Genomic DNA, 18,837 nt, shown 5'->3' on the forward strand with positions numbered 1-18,837 from the left:
AATTACAAATCCATCTAACATCTAAGCAGCCATAAACCTACGGATGTGATGTATCTTAACAGACATCAAAGAGGAGACCATGGTTTGTGAAGGAGTGGACTCACTGTGTGGTCCTGGGACTAGCAGGGGGCCGTGGAGTGGCTGTGTGGGCCCCACGGGGCTCAGCGCCAGGACCTCTTCTGTGCTGCCAGAGCGCTGGATGGCCAGCTCTACCTCCTCATCAGTCAGACCTGGAATCAGGAGACAAACCACAAGGACAGTCACCGGGTGGCCACGTGTCACAGGAAATGAATAAAAAAATAAATAAAATAAACACTCCTAAATATGACCAAAGTGCTCACAAATCTTCAACATCAAACATACGGAAACTGAGAACAAATAAAGGGAAAAGAACCAATCTTGCTTTCCTCACACTTTTAGTTTTTATCTTTTAATGGATCGATTCACAATTTATTCTCAAAAAATTTTCTTGATGCCCATTCGAAGTAGATTGTGTGGAAATTTCATATGATGAAATAGGAAACTCTGCAAAGCAAATTAAACTGTCACCTAAGACTAAGAAAATAAGAGTCTGTCCACTTCTCCAGTTAAATTTCCCAGGTGATTTCATACACCCCAGACAGAGAAAATGCATTATTTTAATTTCTTCATTGTGATGTAAATGTATTACATAATTTTGCAAATGCCAATATAATTTAATCTTCAGATCTTTTTAATGATTTTAGTGATGATTAAATTGCAAAGAGCTCCCCGATGGAGAATCAGAGGAGAGCTGATAAAAAAAAAATCCAATATGAACATCTCCTTTTGTGGGAAGAAAGGATTTTATTTCAGACGCCATATGCTGCCATTGCTACAGGTCTCATCTTTTAATGGGCATCATAATCTAACCAAAAAATAATATTTACAACTGCAACAGAAAAAAAAAGCAAAAACAATAAAAAATTAAAAAAAGCTGTGAACAAATAATCGGGTTTGAGGTGCGGCTTCCTTATCAAAATACATAATATATTTGTTTGGAATGAACCTGTCCAATGGACTTGGTTACTGATAAGTGTAGCATACGTTCCATCGAAACAACAGCACAGTTTATATTTCAAGTCTATGAATTATCCTGTGAAGCTCAAGAGGCCCTCATGAACTGCCATTTTACCATCACTTTCCCAGTCCATTTCCCTGAGTGCGTTTCCTGGGTTTGCCTGCCTCCTGACAGAAAATCCCCTTTTGCCGAGAGAGCCTTTTACTTGGACGGTTCCCCAGGGACTGAGAATTCTATACATGCTCAATAAGGGCTTCCTCCATCCTTTTAGACACGCGGAGAGCCAGTTGCAAGGGACCAGTCCAGTTGTTTTGAATGACAGCTCCTAGTTTGATAATGGAGAAACGGCACCGCCATGTTCTGATATGGTTGGTGTAACAGCTGAACGGTCTTCAATAAGCCCGCGTGGCCTGTTGATAATACAACTTATCGACTCCTGTGACAGAAATAACTGACCAGATGTAGGAACAAGTACTGTTAATAAAAACGATGAATACCATTTCAAGCCTTGCATAAAAACACCAAGCAAAAACAAAAATACTTTATTCCCAAGGTTTGGAATTTGGCAGATGTGAGTCAATAAAATCAAGTGTGGAAAAAAAACCCAACAACAATCGTCACCTTTGACAATCAGAATTTTTTTTCACAGTTTCCCACATAGCTTTTGCCAAGAGAAGGTCCCTTCCATCACCTGCCTAAATGCTCCAAGGATATCAAATGGCCATGAAAACTGTTGAATAATTGAAGGCAAACATTGGCCAGCCTGTCGTCTACGGCAGGTTCTGAGTGCCAGGAAGTGGCGAGCACCATGTGCTGAGCTTGTGCAGTCAGGCTGCACTGTCCAATAAGCAATAATGTGTCCCTGGACTCCTGATTCATCTGACCACAGCAGACTACACGGTGGCAGACTATTGAGTGAGACATGCAAGATCTCCATTTCACCAAACGGGAAGAAATAAAAAATGTGTTTCCGTAGTCTAGGGGACAGTTTTCTCCTGTTCACCTTGAAATGTTTGCGCTTTTCTGAAATCAACTCTGGGCTAGTTTGAGCCTAATGTATGTACATTTTAATCGATATTCCCTTTATTTAATGTTGTTTGTGCAACATAATGAAAGAGCTTTGCACCTCGCATCAAAATAAAATACATGGAAATTCATAAAGCCAGTTTTCTTGTCAAATTATAGCTTACTCAGCTATGGTGTATGCTCTGATCTGTTTATTGTTGGGGGGTGGTAAGACAACAACAAATGAAAGACCCCTCAGATCCATTTATGAAAGAAAAGAGAACAAGGTGAAATTGAGTTTTACATATAAAAGGCAAAGAACACAAAAAGGGATCATGAAATTTTTTACTGGTTCCCGAACCTGTGGAATGACCCCTGGACCCCCATATCCGGATCGAACTGTGAGGAGATGAATTTTTTAAGACATAAATTACACCTAATGACGACACCGTAAAAAAGAACAATAATGGAAAGCTATTCTGTATTTCATTATACTGTATTATTTTGTGCACCTGATACACACAGTGCCTGTTTATGAGTCACAGTATTAGCAGATGCTCAGCCAAAGCATTTGCTTTGACCTTGCCATTCTCATTGGGGCATGAAATTACGGTGCTGGCACCTCGATATTACAGCTATAAATACTGTAAACTGCATATCTGGGCAACGTTTTCTATTGTCTTTCAACATAAACCTGATCGGTATTTATTTAAAGGAAAACCCATTGCTCGTCACATTATTTACGGCTCCATTTTCACAGGCCCCTATTCTCTGGGCACTTTTTAAGGGCAAAGAGGCAGCACAGCTCTTAGATAAAATCCATTTCTCTGATTCTGGCAGTTTTGAACTTTATGGGTCAAGACCCAGGCCAGAGAGCCAATTATAAAAATTGCTTACTAAAATATTTTGGGCGGTAAAAGGTGAATGCCTTTTTTCCATTGCCGTCCGACGTCTGAATTATGTAGTTGCCCTTGACTGAAAATTACTTACATTTTGAATATCATATTTAAAAAGAAAATGCAAGTCAGGGGTCATAAACAGATGGAGGTCAATGGGTTATTGAAAAGTGGAGTGCAACTTCAAGCTGCTTCTCATGCTTCATGGGCACGGGAGTTTCTACATGTCGTTTGCTGCGGGGCTACAGCTGCTTGACTATGGCATGCCCTAAATAATGACCACCTTCATAGAGTATTCATTTATGTATTAAAAAAGAGGACTCTGCTCTCATTTCCCTTCTTTATCGCCTTGTACTGATGACAAAGTAGGCAAGGCCTAGGCTAGGTGGCGCCGTGGAGTAATTTATAACCACATCAATCCCTTTACCTTCTACACAGGCCTTGGTCATTGTCATTTTTGTCCGAGAGGTGAGTCACATAACCCCACTTGCAAACAGCATCCTATTAATATCTGGGATGATGAACCTTATCCTTCCCCTTACCTTCAAACCAGGTATGGTAATATACAGATAGTCTACCTGTGTTCCCCATGACCCTTGATCACTGTCCCTCCACTCAGGGAGAAAGCTATTAGCATTATTTATTTAAGTCAATAACAACTGGGACACGGTGATGGGGAGAAAAAAAAGGAAATAAGTCAAAGCATCATATATGTCTGGCTGACATAGAATCTACTGTACACATTTTTCATACTGACCCTTCCTGTAATGCTGAATGCATTTGGACTCGCTGTACTTTTCCAGATAAATTGAACACAGCTCAGCAATGCCAATGCATCCCTGTGAATAATGTCAGCTTTGGGGCCAAGGTCAGAGTGTCAAGTTGAAAGATGGAGGATGTTGTTCAGTATGTCCTGAAAATAAATGTATTTTTTTGGTAATTATGTGTGCAATTGCTAATTGTCTAGACTGGATTGCAGTACCAAAATGACACCCAATGCTCTTTGGATGTCACATCTGTTAATTGCAGAGGATGTAGCTGGCCCAATTCTCTAGATGAGGCTGGAATACATTACACGTCACTCAAACACACAAAAAAAATGACTTTATCTTGGCAAAGGAGAGGTAAAACAAATTGCTTTAAGATGGCATTGGCAAGTAACACATTTTAAATGGAAGTCATTTTCATACTCCATGAAGTAGCTCTACTGTGAACGCCACAAAAAAAGAAAACGTCTTGGTCTTGATTTACATTGTGTTTAAAGTGACAAAGTTTCGCTGTTTATCAGTTTATTCATATTATTCAAGAAGGACACAAGGAGGGCAGCTTGTATAATATTAATATTGGAGTGCATAATTGCCAATTCATGGCACGAAATTGACAGTTGCAGGAAAACAGAAAATTACATTTTTCAATGAATATTGAAATAAATCAGACTATTAGGCTCTCGTCCGAAAAAAAGCAGATGTAACCCGAGAGGAATCCCTCAGTGCAGATTAGGGGCACAAATATGCAGGGAAATAATATGCACAGGCGAGATTATTGTGTAAAGATTCTGCAACATGCAATCAAAGTGGGCCCTATTTTCCCCTTCATCAGCTGGCCAGGGTAAGTACTGGCAGCACGAGGAATCCAATTTAAATTCCACTCTACCGGGAGATGGTATTGTTTCATTTTATGTGTGCTTTGACATTTCTGGCTGTTAATATAGAGTAAAATACAGAAGTATTTACATAAATATGACATTAAACTGTATTAGAAATTAAAACTGACATATTTGCCGTGGTGGAAACCGCGGAGGGGTGATTGAGTTTCGGGGTCAAAAGGTTGAGAGGACGATGTGGTAGGCTGGGTACACAGGGCGGAATGAAACCTTCATTTCTATTCGACTGTCACCATGTCCATCACGGCAGCTGCCTGTACTAGAAAAGGATGACAAGAAATGAACCCCCCCCCCCCCCCCCAAAAAAAAGGAGCCCTATCACCAATCATAGCATATACAGCTATATTGGAGTGGAAAACTGAGCTCTTGGAGGAAAATGTTTCAATTAGTTAGAAAAGTGAACCTTGACTTGGAATTATGCATTGTTCTTGTGATTATTCTACAGGAGTCCAAACTAATGCAAAGTGTGCTGTTAAATAAATATTGTAGTTCTGAGCTATATTACCTGCTTACTTACTGTTACATACCTGCAATACTATAGCTTGTTTATGTTTGCATCTGTATGCCTAAAATTAGCTTTAATCTGGATATGCCTAGAAGGGTATGGAGGTCTGTAAGAAAACCTCAAATAAAGAATGGACAATTTTGTTTTTCATTTCTCCGTGAAAGAATATCGTGAAAAGGATACGTCAGCATCAATGACATTAGTTCCCCCCGCCCCACCCTTCAACTGGCACAATTCACTTAAAAAGTGACACAGCTTGGGACATAATTGCATTGTTCAAGGTGCTGCTGACACAGGGAAGTTTTCTGTATCATGCATATTTACATAACTCAGTTGCCAACAAAATAATAATAATAATAATAATAATAATAATAATAACAATAAGTCTGGGACAGCGTAATTAACCTGGGAGTCTAGAATTAAAGAAATATAAGACACTTTATTTAAATTTGCAGTAAAAAAAAAAAAAAATTCGACCACAACACTATATCAACCCCAGTTAACCAAGCACTATCAGTATAAAAGTAAAGGCAGAAAGAGGCAGATTCTCCTTTCAGGTATAGCACTGTGCATATGTACAATACTAGTCATTAATCACTCGAAGGAAAGTGAGGCAGGCAAGGCCAAGGCAAACATATTTTATGTTGTAGAGTTTACTACTCTGTTTTCCCCCCATCTTTATGTCTTTATGTCCCCTCCTTCCCAACCACGCATTTATGCAAATCTTGACTTTTTGTTTAGATCTCCACCGAAGCCGAGCTTTCAAAATAAATGCGAGTCGGAGAGTAATGCACTCTTATTTCCTCGACTCAAAGTGGATTAAGGAAGAACTGTTTTGCGAATGCAAAGGCGAACAGAGGCAAAAGTGAGAGGAAAAAAACAAAAAAAAAAAAAAAAAAAAAAAAAAAAAAAAAAAAACACGAATGCTAGTATGACGTCAGTTGGTATTGATGAGCGCCTTATTGAATTTGAGATAACCTGCAGCGGATTATGAACATGCCTTAGTTGTCAATAATGAGACGCAAAGACAGGGAAATTTCCAGAGATATCAAGAGTCATTAGAGACAAATGAGATGTGTGGAGCAGCAGCCGGCAACCATAGATTTGGCTTCAGGTTTCGCTCCCCAGTCATGGAGCTTTTAGGCTCACTTTTCACTGTTTGGCTTCTCTAATGATAGAGGCAAGGTCCCTCAGCTCTGCCGATGTATTAGCAAGGCTGCCACCATCACGGAATTCTAGTTGGCGATTAATTGTCATAAAATTCATTGCGATTAATAATTTAATTGTGTTTTTAGTTTGTTTAATTCCATTATCATAATATAAGAGTATGGTCGTTTATTATTATAATAATTATTATTATGAATAATAATAATATAACGACAACAACAACAATAAATGTAGCTGCAATGCACAGGGTCCATGTTAGCAGCGTTAATCACAAATTTTCCAAATTCCCATGGAACGCAGCATCAGTTCAAACACATTTTCTGAGTTCCCATGGAACGCAGCATTTCTTCCGACCAACACAAGTTAATATTTTCCCCCCAGAGCTGCACATATATAAGAAATTGAATCCTGATGTCACAAAGCGTCCCGCTCCGCCACCCCAGCTGGCTCTACCGCCACAGCCAACGCTGCCAAAGTTCGGCTACTTCCGGTAGATTGGCAACGGTTTTTCACAAATTCCTGCTCCAAATATAGATCGATGTGGATCAGATGTGGACCAAAAAATATCTTAGCTGCTCCGAATCCAACAACACTTAATTCATGTCCGTGTGTTCGGCAGGTTGCTGTGCGCCAGAAACTTTCAGCCGGAAAAATGCCATGGAGAAAAATAACAATAAAATCTGAACAAAAACAATAGTAGGTTCCAGCCCTGTGGGCTGGACATCTAATAATACACATCCACTTTATGAAGGGGACATTTAACATAAGGATTGGGGTCGACGGTTAATTTGATGAAATGAATTCAAACTTTGCATTCTATCCATCGCAACATTTTTTAAGTAACCTTAAAATATCTCTTGAATTCAGATAAAAAATTATTGTAGAATCTAAGGATTTGACAAAATTATTGTGATTACCTCAAATAATTATGATCACGCAAGTATATAATAATTGAGATAGCTCTATGTATTAGTCCTTTAAATTGCAGAAGTATATTGCAAAGAACTCAACGAAAAGCACCCAGGCCTAGAAGGACTAGTGCAAAAGTAAAGCTACACACCCTTATAGTCTCTTCCATTGAAAGGAATAAATAGAAAAAAAAAAAGAAAGATAAAACAGCATCAATGCAATTTTACTCAGATTTAAAGATGCAAATAAATTAAAATTCTATACTGCTTTGACATAAATGTGCTTTGAAAGTGATAAAGCTGTTGGTAACATCATTTAATCAAACAATATTCTGGTACGTATGCATATACAGTATGTATGTATGTTTGAAATCACTTCAGTCCATTGCAGAGAAACTGATGAGCCAGCAACTCCCTGCTTACTAACCTTGCAATGTCAGGCCTCAAATTTACGATATTGGTTAAATTAAATAAAAGGTTTCAAATGCTGGAAGGTAATATTGATAATTCCATCGAAAATGCAGAGGGGTTTTGTCAATATTAATTTTCCTGAGCCCAAAAGCACATCCAAACTACTGGGTCATTTATTCACAGGACCTCAATCATGCACTTTGCAACCAAATCGACCTCTATCCAACCCCTAGGGGCAAAACACTAAGGCTATGACCTCTGACCCCAAATGACTAGGCTCCTAAAAAAAAAAAGCCATCGGGTGTGCACCACAGGCGGAACTCCATTTAATATCTGCATTTCATCACTGTACAACAGAATTCTGTAGCATACAATTTAAGCAAATCAATGTTTAATTTGTTACCTTACTGAAAGAAGGAAAAAATGTTTTTAAGCTCACCTTTTTTCTTCAAGAAGGCTCTTCGAGTGGCCAGCGGACTCTGGCGTACTTTTGGGTTGTGCAGAAACTTCACAGCAGTGGCAATCTGCAAAGAGATAAATGTACTTTAATTCCTCGCAATAAGTAAACGTGAGAGGAAGATTCAGCCACAACATTCAGCAATGAGTACGACGACCACCTGACCACTTTCCAGCTAAATCTGGGGAATGACCAAATCAGCAGTTGTAAAATTAGCCCATCATGAGTGCTGGACAAATGGAGGATGGAGCTTAATTTGCTATTACCCTCTTAAAGACAAACTTTCAGTCTTAAGTGCGCGGGGGAAGAAAATCTATACTTAATGCAGAGGTGATCATTTGTATCTAATAACTTCAGAATCTGAGGCTGAAAACTTCTGTAATTCTTCCAGTTAAAAACCTGCCGTGATCAAATCAGCCGGGCTGAACGTTGTAATGACTGGAGACGTTAATGCACCAGAACGTTAGACGGCATCAGAACATCGGTAGTTTTAAGTGCACGGCGTTCATCGATTCTATTATGTTTTCCTTCGAGATGCACCTTCATTTTCCGGCCTGGTATGCATTTCCAAGAATAGGGAGAAGGGGGGGAGAAAAAAAAAAAAAAAAAATCCTCCTCAAATAATATTAAAACATAAATTTGGAGGGTGCGCCGTGAAGTGGCGCCTTTCAAAATGGATAAACATGAAAAAACATGGAGAAGGGGTAACACACAAGACGGGTAGGCTTGAGATGACTTATTATCGCACCTGTGGTCCTTGTGATTCCATTGGAAAAGTCATCCCTCTAATAGATTGAAAGGTTTTGATTACTCTTCTTTCTTTTAGTGTTGAAAGATACAAAGTGATTGAGCGCACTGCTGGTGGTAATCTGCTTTGGGTAATGCATTGCATACACTATGAACGCGTTTCAATTTGAAACAAATACATCTGAAACTTGCTTCTTCACGACTCCCCACCACCACCCGTTCCCTTTTTGGTTCTGAGAGGGTCTCAAAATGTGAAAGTTTAGCACAGAATTACTTGTGTTTGGAGCACTGCTATAAGAAATAGTATTTTGCTACTTCAAATTATGCTAGTCCCCCCCACCCCGCCCCGCCCCAAGAGATGCCTCCACAAATTTAGAACACAAATCTCCTGTGTCACCGAGACATTACCACGACCTTTGATGTACATGAGGGTTGCGCAAGGGGGCTGGAATGTCCTGGACCGCTATATGCAGAGGGCCTATTAAAGCCAGTCAGCCAGAACCTTCATTGTGACAAGCAGATTAAACCATTTGCATGGTGAACCCCCATTTGATGTTCTGGGCCAACAGATACTGCAAAAACATTGGAAAAATATCCCTTTGATAAGAGGGTAATATCAATTCTGCTTCCAGAATGGCTTTCACAGCTTGACTGAGGGAGGTGACCCTCCAAGTTAAGTTGTGGTAGTGCAACGGCAGTGATCAGTGGATAATAAAACATTTTTTTTTTTATTCAAAACAATGGAATTGTCAGCTAATGGAACCATGCTGTAAGTCATTTGAAGAGTAAATAATATTATAGAGGATGAATTTGCCAAACTACCGCCCCTTGTTTACATTCCCTTCAATTTTCAATGCTATATATTGACAAAAAACTGTGCCAACGTTAATAAGCACAAGTACGACATCTTAATAAAGACCACAGCTAGCTCAGCGGCAAACTAATAAGGCAAATATCCATTTGGTTAAAATTGTAATGGTATCTTCTGGGAGAGGAAAAGTGCACTTCTTAGCAGATGACATAGATGCTCTGCACAAGTTCCAGCCAGACATCTCAATCAATTATAACCACATTGCACAGATTTCAGTCTTGTCTTGTTATTGACTTATAGATAATCATAGTTATAGTGTTGGGTAGCACATTGTTGGGCTTTTAGGGGGTGAGCTGTATCCCTAGTACAAAGCACTTGGTTGATCAGTAGAAATACCAACTAAAATTAAAATGATGGGTGTTTCCTGCTTTTTGGGATACCAGTAAATGAGTTTGGTAAGCACAGCAATTATCTTTTGTAATGTCTCTTGTAAAGCTAGGACTGCTAATGCACCAGAGTGCTCCATGTTAAGACCGATAATCTTTACAAACCGAATAACCAATAAAGTGTCAGGTAAAGCCGAAAAAGAGGCGAAAACTCAATCAGAGAAAGAGATAACATTAACCAACACACTTAAAGAGAGGGAAGTTGATGAGCGGACAAGATTACAGCAATGTTATTAAGTTTCAATCGGACAAGACTTAACAATGCACTTGGCTCAAAATTCCAATTGGGATTTTTTTTTTTACCTTGACTTGTGAGAAATGAGCAGGAAATCGTATTATGTTCGAACCACAGGGTTGGACGCTTAAGGGAATTCATGTAACAAATCGTGTGTTTTTGCACTTGAAACATAGATACATATATTTACACACACATACATACATACATATACACACACACATATATACAAACATATACTGTGTGTGTGTGTGTATATATATATATATATATATATATATATATATATACACACACACACACACACACACACACACACACACACACACACACACACACACACACACACACACACACACACACACACACACACACACACACACACACACACACACACACACACACACACACACACACACACACACGCGTAGGGTTTTTTTTGCATTTGATGAAATACTACAATTTAATAATAATGACAAATGAGAACACTAATGTTACTGTCTGCATTGCCTCCGTTTGCTTAAGTAGATCTGTGCTCTGTCTGCAGTGCACTTATTTTGAATAAAAATTGTATCAACTCAATGAATGTCCACAGGTAAACAAAAAACTAAACTCTGTAAAAAAAATAAAATAAATAAAAAATAAATAATAATAAACTGTGTCATATTAAAGTCTGGTTGGGAAATTGAAAAAGTCTCCTTGTTAAAGAAGTGCAGGATTTATTATTTACAAGTCAAGTATTTCCAGAAAAACATCCAGTTTTTCCCAATTAAGTCCCACAGCAACGGAAAGCAACAAGGAGATGTGCATGAAGTGTTTTGGGACACACGGTTTGTTTTGTAATGGGACAGTGCCTTAACTCATTTGTGTTTGAAAGTTTTGTTCCATACAAGTAAGTAACACACGAAAATAAATATATCTAAAATAAAAACACAGGAAAATCTGCACGGGAACCTGTGAGGCATGCACGATGCAACACTGTTCAATTCTCTGATTTAGGTTTACGTTTTGCCTCTAATGCGAAGTATTTCCAAACAGCACTCCTGCGGTTTTCTTTGTTAACCAAAACTGGTTGCGGAGGCTCTGCACTTGCCACCTTTAATGAGCTAACACCATAACAAACCAGAGCGAATGAGACGAGTGACGAGAATAAGACAGCATTGTGAGTGAGCGAGTGAGAGGGGGTGCTGCTATGTGGGCCCTGCAGTGGTGTGTGTCGCTGTGGGAGAGAAAAGCAAGAGCAAAAAAGCGCAGCTGCTACCAGTTTATTGGTAGTGCGGAAAATGAGTATTGAAACCGTTTCAAATATTCAGAATCTATATGAATAGAAAAATCGATATTTTTGACAACACTAGTCTTCATGTTTTGTTTATCGGCCTCATGAGCGCAGGCATCGGCCGATGCCCATTATCTCAAAATGCAAAATATCGGCCGACCGATTAATTGGTAGACCACTAATCTGGATACACTTATAGCATCTGTGGAGAATTTTGAATGTCCAACATAGTCTTGCAGGTAAGCAATAGTTCATTAAAATTGTCGTAAAAATCGACAAAACTCGCATTACTGTAGGGCAATGAGTCGATATATAGGTCCAAGTCAATGTGTGTTAGTAATAAATTAATTACCTGCCCTGGTGGATGACGGAGAATTTTAAGATTAAACTGAGGCTTGCTTGTCTTTATTTTATTGTATAGAAGTTAATTCAATAGATTTAAATACTCTAAGTAGTCTAATCCAAATCATCTCATCCAATGAAAAGATACGTGTGTCTCTTCATTTGTCTACAATAATGAAAACAATCAGAGAGGTTAGACCGAGAATCCGAGGAGGGGAGCAACTACGGTTGGGCCAAAAGGAAATCATTAGCAAGTATAGGATTTAGTATCTGTGTGAATCAATTTATTCCAACTTGCCCTGGCCTGTACATTTGTGCACACTACCCCTGAAATAATAACAGGCTGAAAGTCATGAGGAGAAATTGTGTAAGCGTGGTCTCAAAATTCACCCCATTACAAAAGGTTTGCAGTTCTAAAAGAGAGGAAACGAGATAGAGAAAATATATATAGCTTTATATTTATTAGGGGCTTCACCATCAGGGACAGCAGTGTTAATGCCTTAACCCAATACTTTTGTCATACCAGAAACCTTCCAGAAGGAAATTAGGTTTTAATGTGATTACTGTATTTCCTTTAGCCGACTTACTCTACGTCATGTGGTCAACAGTGTTTTTTAATCTTTTTAAAAGAGCAGCTTTAAATTCCCTTCTAATTGTAACATCTTTCCCGGCTTAATGTGACCTCTATCAGAGGAGGGGCGGCCTCTTGGGAGCAGCAATGAGGAATTAGTGACCCTGACTGACACTAGGGAGTGAGGTGTAGACCCCACATTCAACTACACTTCACTTCCACACCAAGCCAAATACTGGAGCCCACGCAGAAGACAAGGAGAACCATGGAAGCGGCAGTGACATGACAAGATGCACTGCTGGCTTCTTGCTCCATCTTGTCTGTAAAGTTATGATTTTAAAGCAGGAACTCAACATAACTTGCAAATTTGAACCGAAACCCAACTACCTTAACATTAGCAAAATCATATACAGAGTTACTGCTCAAATGTAGGGGTTGTTTTGCTGATAATGACAAACTATAAGTTTAAACCTTCCCACTTTTACATCTGGCAAAATGATCAAGACGTGCTGTACAGAGGGTTGGTTTTCTGAGCCCCATAATCCCCAAATGTGGTTAATCTTTATTGAGTGGACCTAATTTCTGAAATTAAAGGTCGCAGTGAGCGTTTCGATGGATAAAAACGGGTCATGGAAAACTTCATTGACGTTTGCTGAGCAAAGGTTTAAAAATAACCAACAGTGCCACATCGGTGACAGTTTTCTAAGGAGTAGGGGTTTGCAATCTGAAACCAAGTTCTTTTAAAACCATCCGATGTACAGACCAAATCTTATTTAGTATAATTTTTCCTATTAGACATTCATATTTTTTTTGCTGAAATGTGAGTGACGTATGTGGGGACAGATTGAACAGGGACTGTGATGTGAGAACTATTTGTGTTAGAGAACATTCTAGACTTGCCATACATATAGTGTAGGGGTCGACTGATATTTTTTTTCAGGGTCAATACCAATACCGATTGTTAGTAATCAAGGAGACCAATACCCGATATGTGACCCACCGCAGATTTTAGGTACTTTTGGTGCCGTTTGACTTTTTTCATTTGAGAGTGGAGAATCAGAGCTTCAAAACAAGGTGTCAGTTGTGAGAATCAAGCAAACATTTTATGGCTTGTTAAAAACGAGGGTGTGGCAAAATGTGTTTCTGAGATAATCACCCTCAAAGTTTTCCCAACACTTGGTGACGTCAGCTTGACTTCTTCGTTGGTATACGCCATTTAGATAATAATGTCTGTGTGTGTGTGTGTGTGTGTGTGTAAAATAAGTAATATTTAAAGGTTGAACTCTATCAAAACGGTTTCACATTGTGACTTCACATCACATGGAATATGGAGGAATGAACTTCACCTGGACGGTCACTTTAAGGGAAACGATCAATCGGCGTTGTTCAGCGCTGTTCAGCGTCTCGGTAAGTGAACCGTGTTTCCCCATGTATTCTAACGGGAATATTTAACTCCATGGTTTAACATTTATCTACTATTTATAAATCAAACTCGGCTTTGAAAATACGTTGAGATAAAAATAATACAATCTGGAAAAATCGCATTTTCCTTCTAGAAAGGTTTTTTCAATTTATTTGGCGGCTCGTGGTGATTTTAGAAATGCTCGACAATGCGGGTTTTGCTGCTGTGCGTCACAAATTTGGGTCAGATATACATTTGCAGGAAAAATTAACTTTTTGTGTCAAAATTTACAGTAACAAACTCAAACACAAAACATCCTTAATATGCCTTTAAACATATGTCTGTGGTGTGGAATTACTTTAAGACGGAGTGCAAAAGCAACACAGTGGAATGCAATATGCAACCTGAGTGTTTTGAGGGGTGGCGGAGTCGTTGGAACTTGCATGATGGCACCATTCATGGATTATTACAACATTTGGCATCTGCTACCATGCCGCGACGGAATGACATACATACAGTAAGGTGAGGCATATCCATCCACCTTTAGACTGCTTGGGGGCCAACTCTAATTTTAAGACGGCGTTCCAAAGCAAAACAGTGAAAAACAACATCAGGCCCCCCCCCCCCCCACAATAAAAGCGGGTAGCTCCATTTACTGCCTTTTTTAGGCAACTTCCGTTTTTTTCCAATTCCGATCATCCAATCTCTTATCAGTTGTTTTAATATTTTTTAACAGATAAAGTAAAACAAATTAAGAGCAGAATTAACATTGCTTCATTTTCTGCGCATTACGCATGGAGGGAGGGTAATCGGGGAGAGAGTCACAGAGAAAGTGTCCCCATTACGCACGGGATCTCTCCATACGTACTTGTTTCATTCCATAAGGAAAAATTAAATAACCTACATCAAAAACAAAAACACACCGTTTCGGTGCACCGATCGTGGGCATCCCATCGCTGGGGTGTGCATCGTCTGTACTGTCGAAGAGGGAGACAGGTGCGCAAAATGCGCCCACCCGTTATTCTTACCCTTGTCTCAGCCCTGCATCTCCCTTTGCGTTCCTTTCCCACGTCTCTCCCACAAACACAGATTACAGTGTTGATTGGCTATTTTCATGTGACGTATAACCAATCCGATAATGCTGCGGGCGGGACATTGATCCAGAGTACAAGCAAAAACCTTTCAGAAAGAGGTAGCTGCATCAGAGCTAGGGGTGGTGGTGCGGATTGATCCGCTGAAACGACTATCCGTGACGGATGTCGTGTTTTGTCTGATTCGGATTGTCGTCCGATCATTTTGAGTTTATATCCGTGATCGGAGAAATAATAGTCTCATTGGGTATCGCTGCTGTACGCCAATGACAAATACATCGCGTGATCTGATCTGATCTGATTATTCACGACATGTCTTTAAGCAGCTGCAACATAGGGTGACGTACCGTAAGAGAATACACGTGGTAACCTGTAGCGGTGCACAGCGCGTCAACATATGCAGCGCGAGCATTTCGAGGGGTGGCGGAGTCATTGGAACTTGCATGATGGCACCATTCATGGATAATTACCACATTTGGCGTATGCTACCATGCCGCAATCGCGACATAGATGAGGTGAAGTACTGCCTTTTTAGGCAACTTCTGGTTAGGTTTAGGCAACTTCTGATTCCGACCATCCGAACACGACTTTTGGGTTAAATTTTATGGATTCGAATTAGATTACGACTATCATGTGATGGGCCCACCCCTCATCAGAGCCAGAGGAGCTGATTTTATGTATTTGATTGGTAATCATATCAGACAAAATAACAATTACGATGATTGGAAAAATGATGAATATCGGATCAGGCCGGGCCAATAATCAGTTGACCCCTAATACAATACATACATATAGCCATCTACTAAGGTAACAAATAAGAGGAGAGGAGGCTAAAAGCTATCCAAATCATACTGATATGACCTGTGCTGACATTGCACTAATATTTACGCTGTTCTTGATTTGTCAACTCACGATTTCAACTGTATAAACTTATGTCAATTACTGTTTAACATACAAAGAAAAGATGTATGCTTGTACTAAATGTGTGCTCAGTTTTAAGCTTCGGGGTAAAGTGCACTAAGTATTTTTTTCACCGAATTTTTGTTTTCAATAAGAAGAACCCAGAAGTGTTTTTACGCCCCAGTGTACAAAGGCTAGTTCCTTGTATGCCATTGTATTAAGTCAGTGATTAAACCCCGATCTTAACATACATCAGAGGCAATGAACAGACCTCCAGGTTTACTGCCTCAAAAGCAATATCAGAGTAAATCACTCTTAAAAGAATGAACAAGTTGTACCAAGGTAAAAATCTTCTGACTCCACTGGGATGTAAAACTAAAGCGAAGCATATGGTATCTAACCAATTTAAAAATGGACAGTAAGATATGAACTGACATTGCCCTATGTGCGAATGTCAGGCGCGCTTGCCTCGGGCTTTGGCTTGCTAAACTACTGAGACAGATGACTATTTGGATAAGGACATTCCCACAGGGGCCCCGAGAGCCCCGATGACTAAAGACTAGCGCCGCTGTCAGTGACACCTCACTTTCACTCACTTTGACCAAAAAGACTGCACCGTACAGCCCACAAATTCCTTTTAATTCAGGTAAAAGGGCTAAACCAGGAGGCTGGGGCCGCTTTGAGAGATAAGGGTCATCATAGATTAAACTGTGGCACTTTAGCAGCAGGGGGGCAGCCGCGGTGGAGCACAACAAACTACTCAGCCACCACAAAACATTCCGGACCCTTCTCAGCTGCAATCCAGTAATGGATACTTCCTTGGCTCCTCGATTGGTCAAAATGTTTTCATACAATAATTTAATTCAGAAACACTTTTACAAAGCAGGAGTAATCAATTTTAATTAGTTGATTTTTTTTTCATTCGCATAAAATTTAATGTACTGCCATCGATCTCCTTTGTTCTTTAATGCAGTGCCTCTTTCCTGTAATTCGAAGCTTTTCTATTTTTTTTTTTTCTTTTACAGTCAATGATGACATTCTGTGACAAGCAGCTCCATGTGCATTTCAGTGCGAGGAATGAGCGCTACGAGACAGCTGAAATGCAGCCTAAAATCAGTCGAACCTGAAAAAAAAAAAAGGATTAAGTATAACTTTTCATCCAAAATATATAAACGGTGCAAATCTTTAAAATTGCCGAAAGAAAAAAACCAAAAACAGATTCACTACATTTTTAAAAAGGAATATACAGAATAGGGAGCATAACACTATACATATAATAAATAAAGAATATAACTATATATAAAAAAAAAACTACATTTCAATTTTGAAGAACAATAAATATAAAGTGATGAAGCCAATTAAGGTACAGACATAGAAAATAAAATATATATTTGATCTGTTTAGTGTCCAGAGTAACAAGATTAAAAAAATGTCCATCTATGTGAGCAATATGAGCGCTCAGCCACCGTAAAACAGTTTATATTCATTCGTTCTTTTAAAGGGCGTTATGTGGATTAAACTGAAACAAACAGCCGACCATGGTCTCAGCGACATGTCAACAAACAGAGGAGCATACTTTAAAACGGCCACTGCTCAGTATCTTGCCCTTCATATCATTAAGGCACCCGAGCCTTTCACATCCAATTAGCTGATTGAGGCAAAGTGCAAGGGGCACCATTCGCCAACAACATGGAGCTTGTGTCCAAGCAACACACCACTAAGAGTTGTATTGTGATGGCAGACGAAGAGCGGCCCCCGTCACAAGGAACTTACTCTGACAAGCCTATCCCTCTCAGTTAACCGTTATTCCACAATACTCCATGCAAAAGCATCCTCCCATCCAACAAACATACACTCATTGAGCACTTTATTAGGAACACTATACTAATACTGGGTAGAGCCTCCCTTTGCTCTCAAAACAGCCTCATGTCTTCTTGGCATGGATTCCACAACATGTTGGAAACGTTCCTTTGAGATTCTGCTGCATGTTGACATGATTGCGTCGCGCAATTCCCGCAGATTTGTCAGCTGCACATTCATGCTGCAACTCTCCCGTTCTATCACCTCCCAAAGGTGTTATGTTGGATTCAGATCGGGTGACTGGGAAGGCCACTGAAGAACATGGAACTTATTGTCATGTTCATGAAACCAGTTTGAGATGACTTTTGCTTTGGGACATGGTGCATAATCATGCTGGAAGTAGCCATGGAGAAGGGTAAATTGTGGCCATGAAGGGATGGTCAGCAACCATATTCAAATAGGCTGTGCCATTCAAGCAATGATTGATTGGTATTAACGGGCCCAAAGTGTGCCATGAAAATATTCCCCACACCATTACACCACCGCCACCAGCCTGGACTGTTGACACAAAGCAGGTTGGGTCTGTGGATTCATGCTGCTGGCGCCAAATTCTGTCGCTACCATCTGTGTGCCTCAGCAGAAATCAAGATTCATCACACCAAGCCATGTTTTTCCAGTCTTTAACTGTCCAGTTTTGGTGAGCCTGTGCCCACTGCAGCCTCAGCTTTCTGTTCTTGGCTGACAGAAGTAGTGTGGTTATCTGAATTACCGTGGCCTTTCCGTTAGCTCGAACCGGTCTGGCCATTCTTCGTTGACTTCTCTCATCAGGAAGGCGTTCTGTTTTTCACACCATTCTGAGTAAACTTTAGGGACTGTTGTGCGTGAAAGTCCCAGGAGATCATATACTCAAATCAGCCCGTCTGACACCAACAATCATGCCACAGTCAAAAACACAGATCATATTTCTTCCCCATTCTGATGGTTGATGTGAACATTAACTGAAGCTGCTGACCCGTATCCACATGACTGTATACATTGCACTGCTGCCACAAAATTGGCTGATTAGATAACTGCATGAATAAGTAGGTGTATGGGTGTTCCTGATATAGTGCTCAGTGAGTGTACACCCGAACCGAGACGCTCACATGCACAAAGCCAACTTAGA

At 39.8% G+C, this 18,837-nt stretch overlaps 1 protein-coding gene across 1 annotated transcript in view; it reads right to left on the reverse strand.

The window, feature by feature from the left end:
• The window catches only part of pex14 (peroxisomal biogenesis factor 14), a gene marked incomplete at its 3' end in the record, with an annotated part of 51,657 nt that overhangs the window by 18,285 nt on the left and 14,535 nt on the right, over positions 1 to 18,837 (reverse strand). Inside the window, exons 3-4 of the mRNA XM_080015465.1 lie at positions 8,034 to 8,118; positions 105 to 230 (exon numbers count right to left, since the gene is read on the reverse strand). Of these exons, the coding sequence (XP_079871591.1) occupies positions 105 to 230; positions 8,034 to 8,118 (211 nt within the window). The remainder of the gene's footprint in view (positions 1 to 104; positions 231 to 8,033; positions 8,119 to 18,837) is intronic.

Source organism: Zeus faber (assembly GCF_960531495.2).
Source record: "Zeus faber genome assembly, chromosome: 15".
NCBI lineage: Eukaryota > Metazoa > Chordata > Actinopteri > Zeiformes > Zeidae > Zeus > Zeus faber.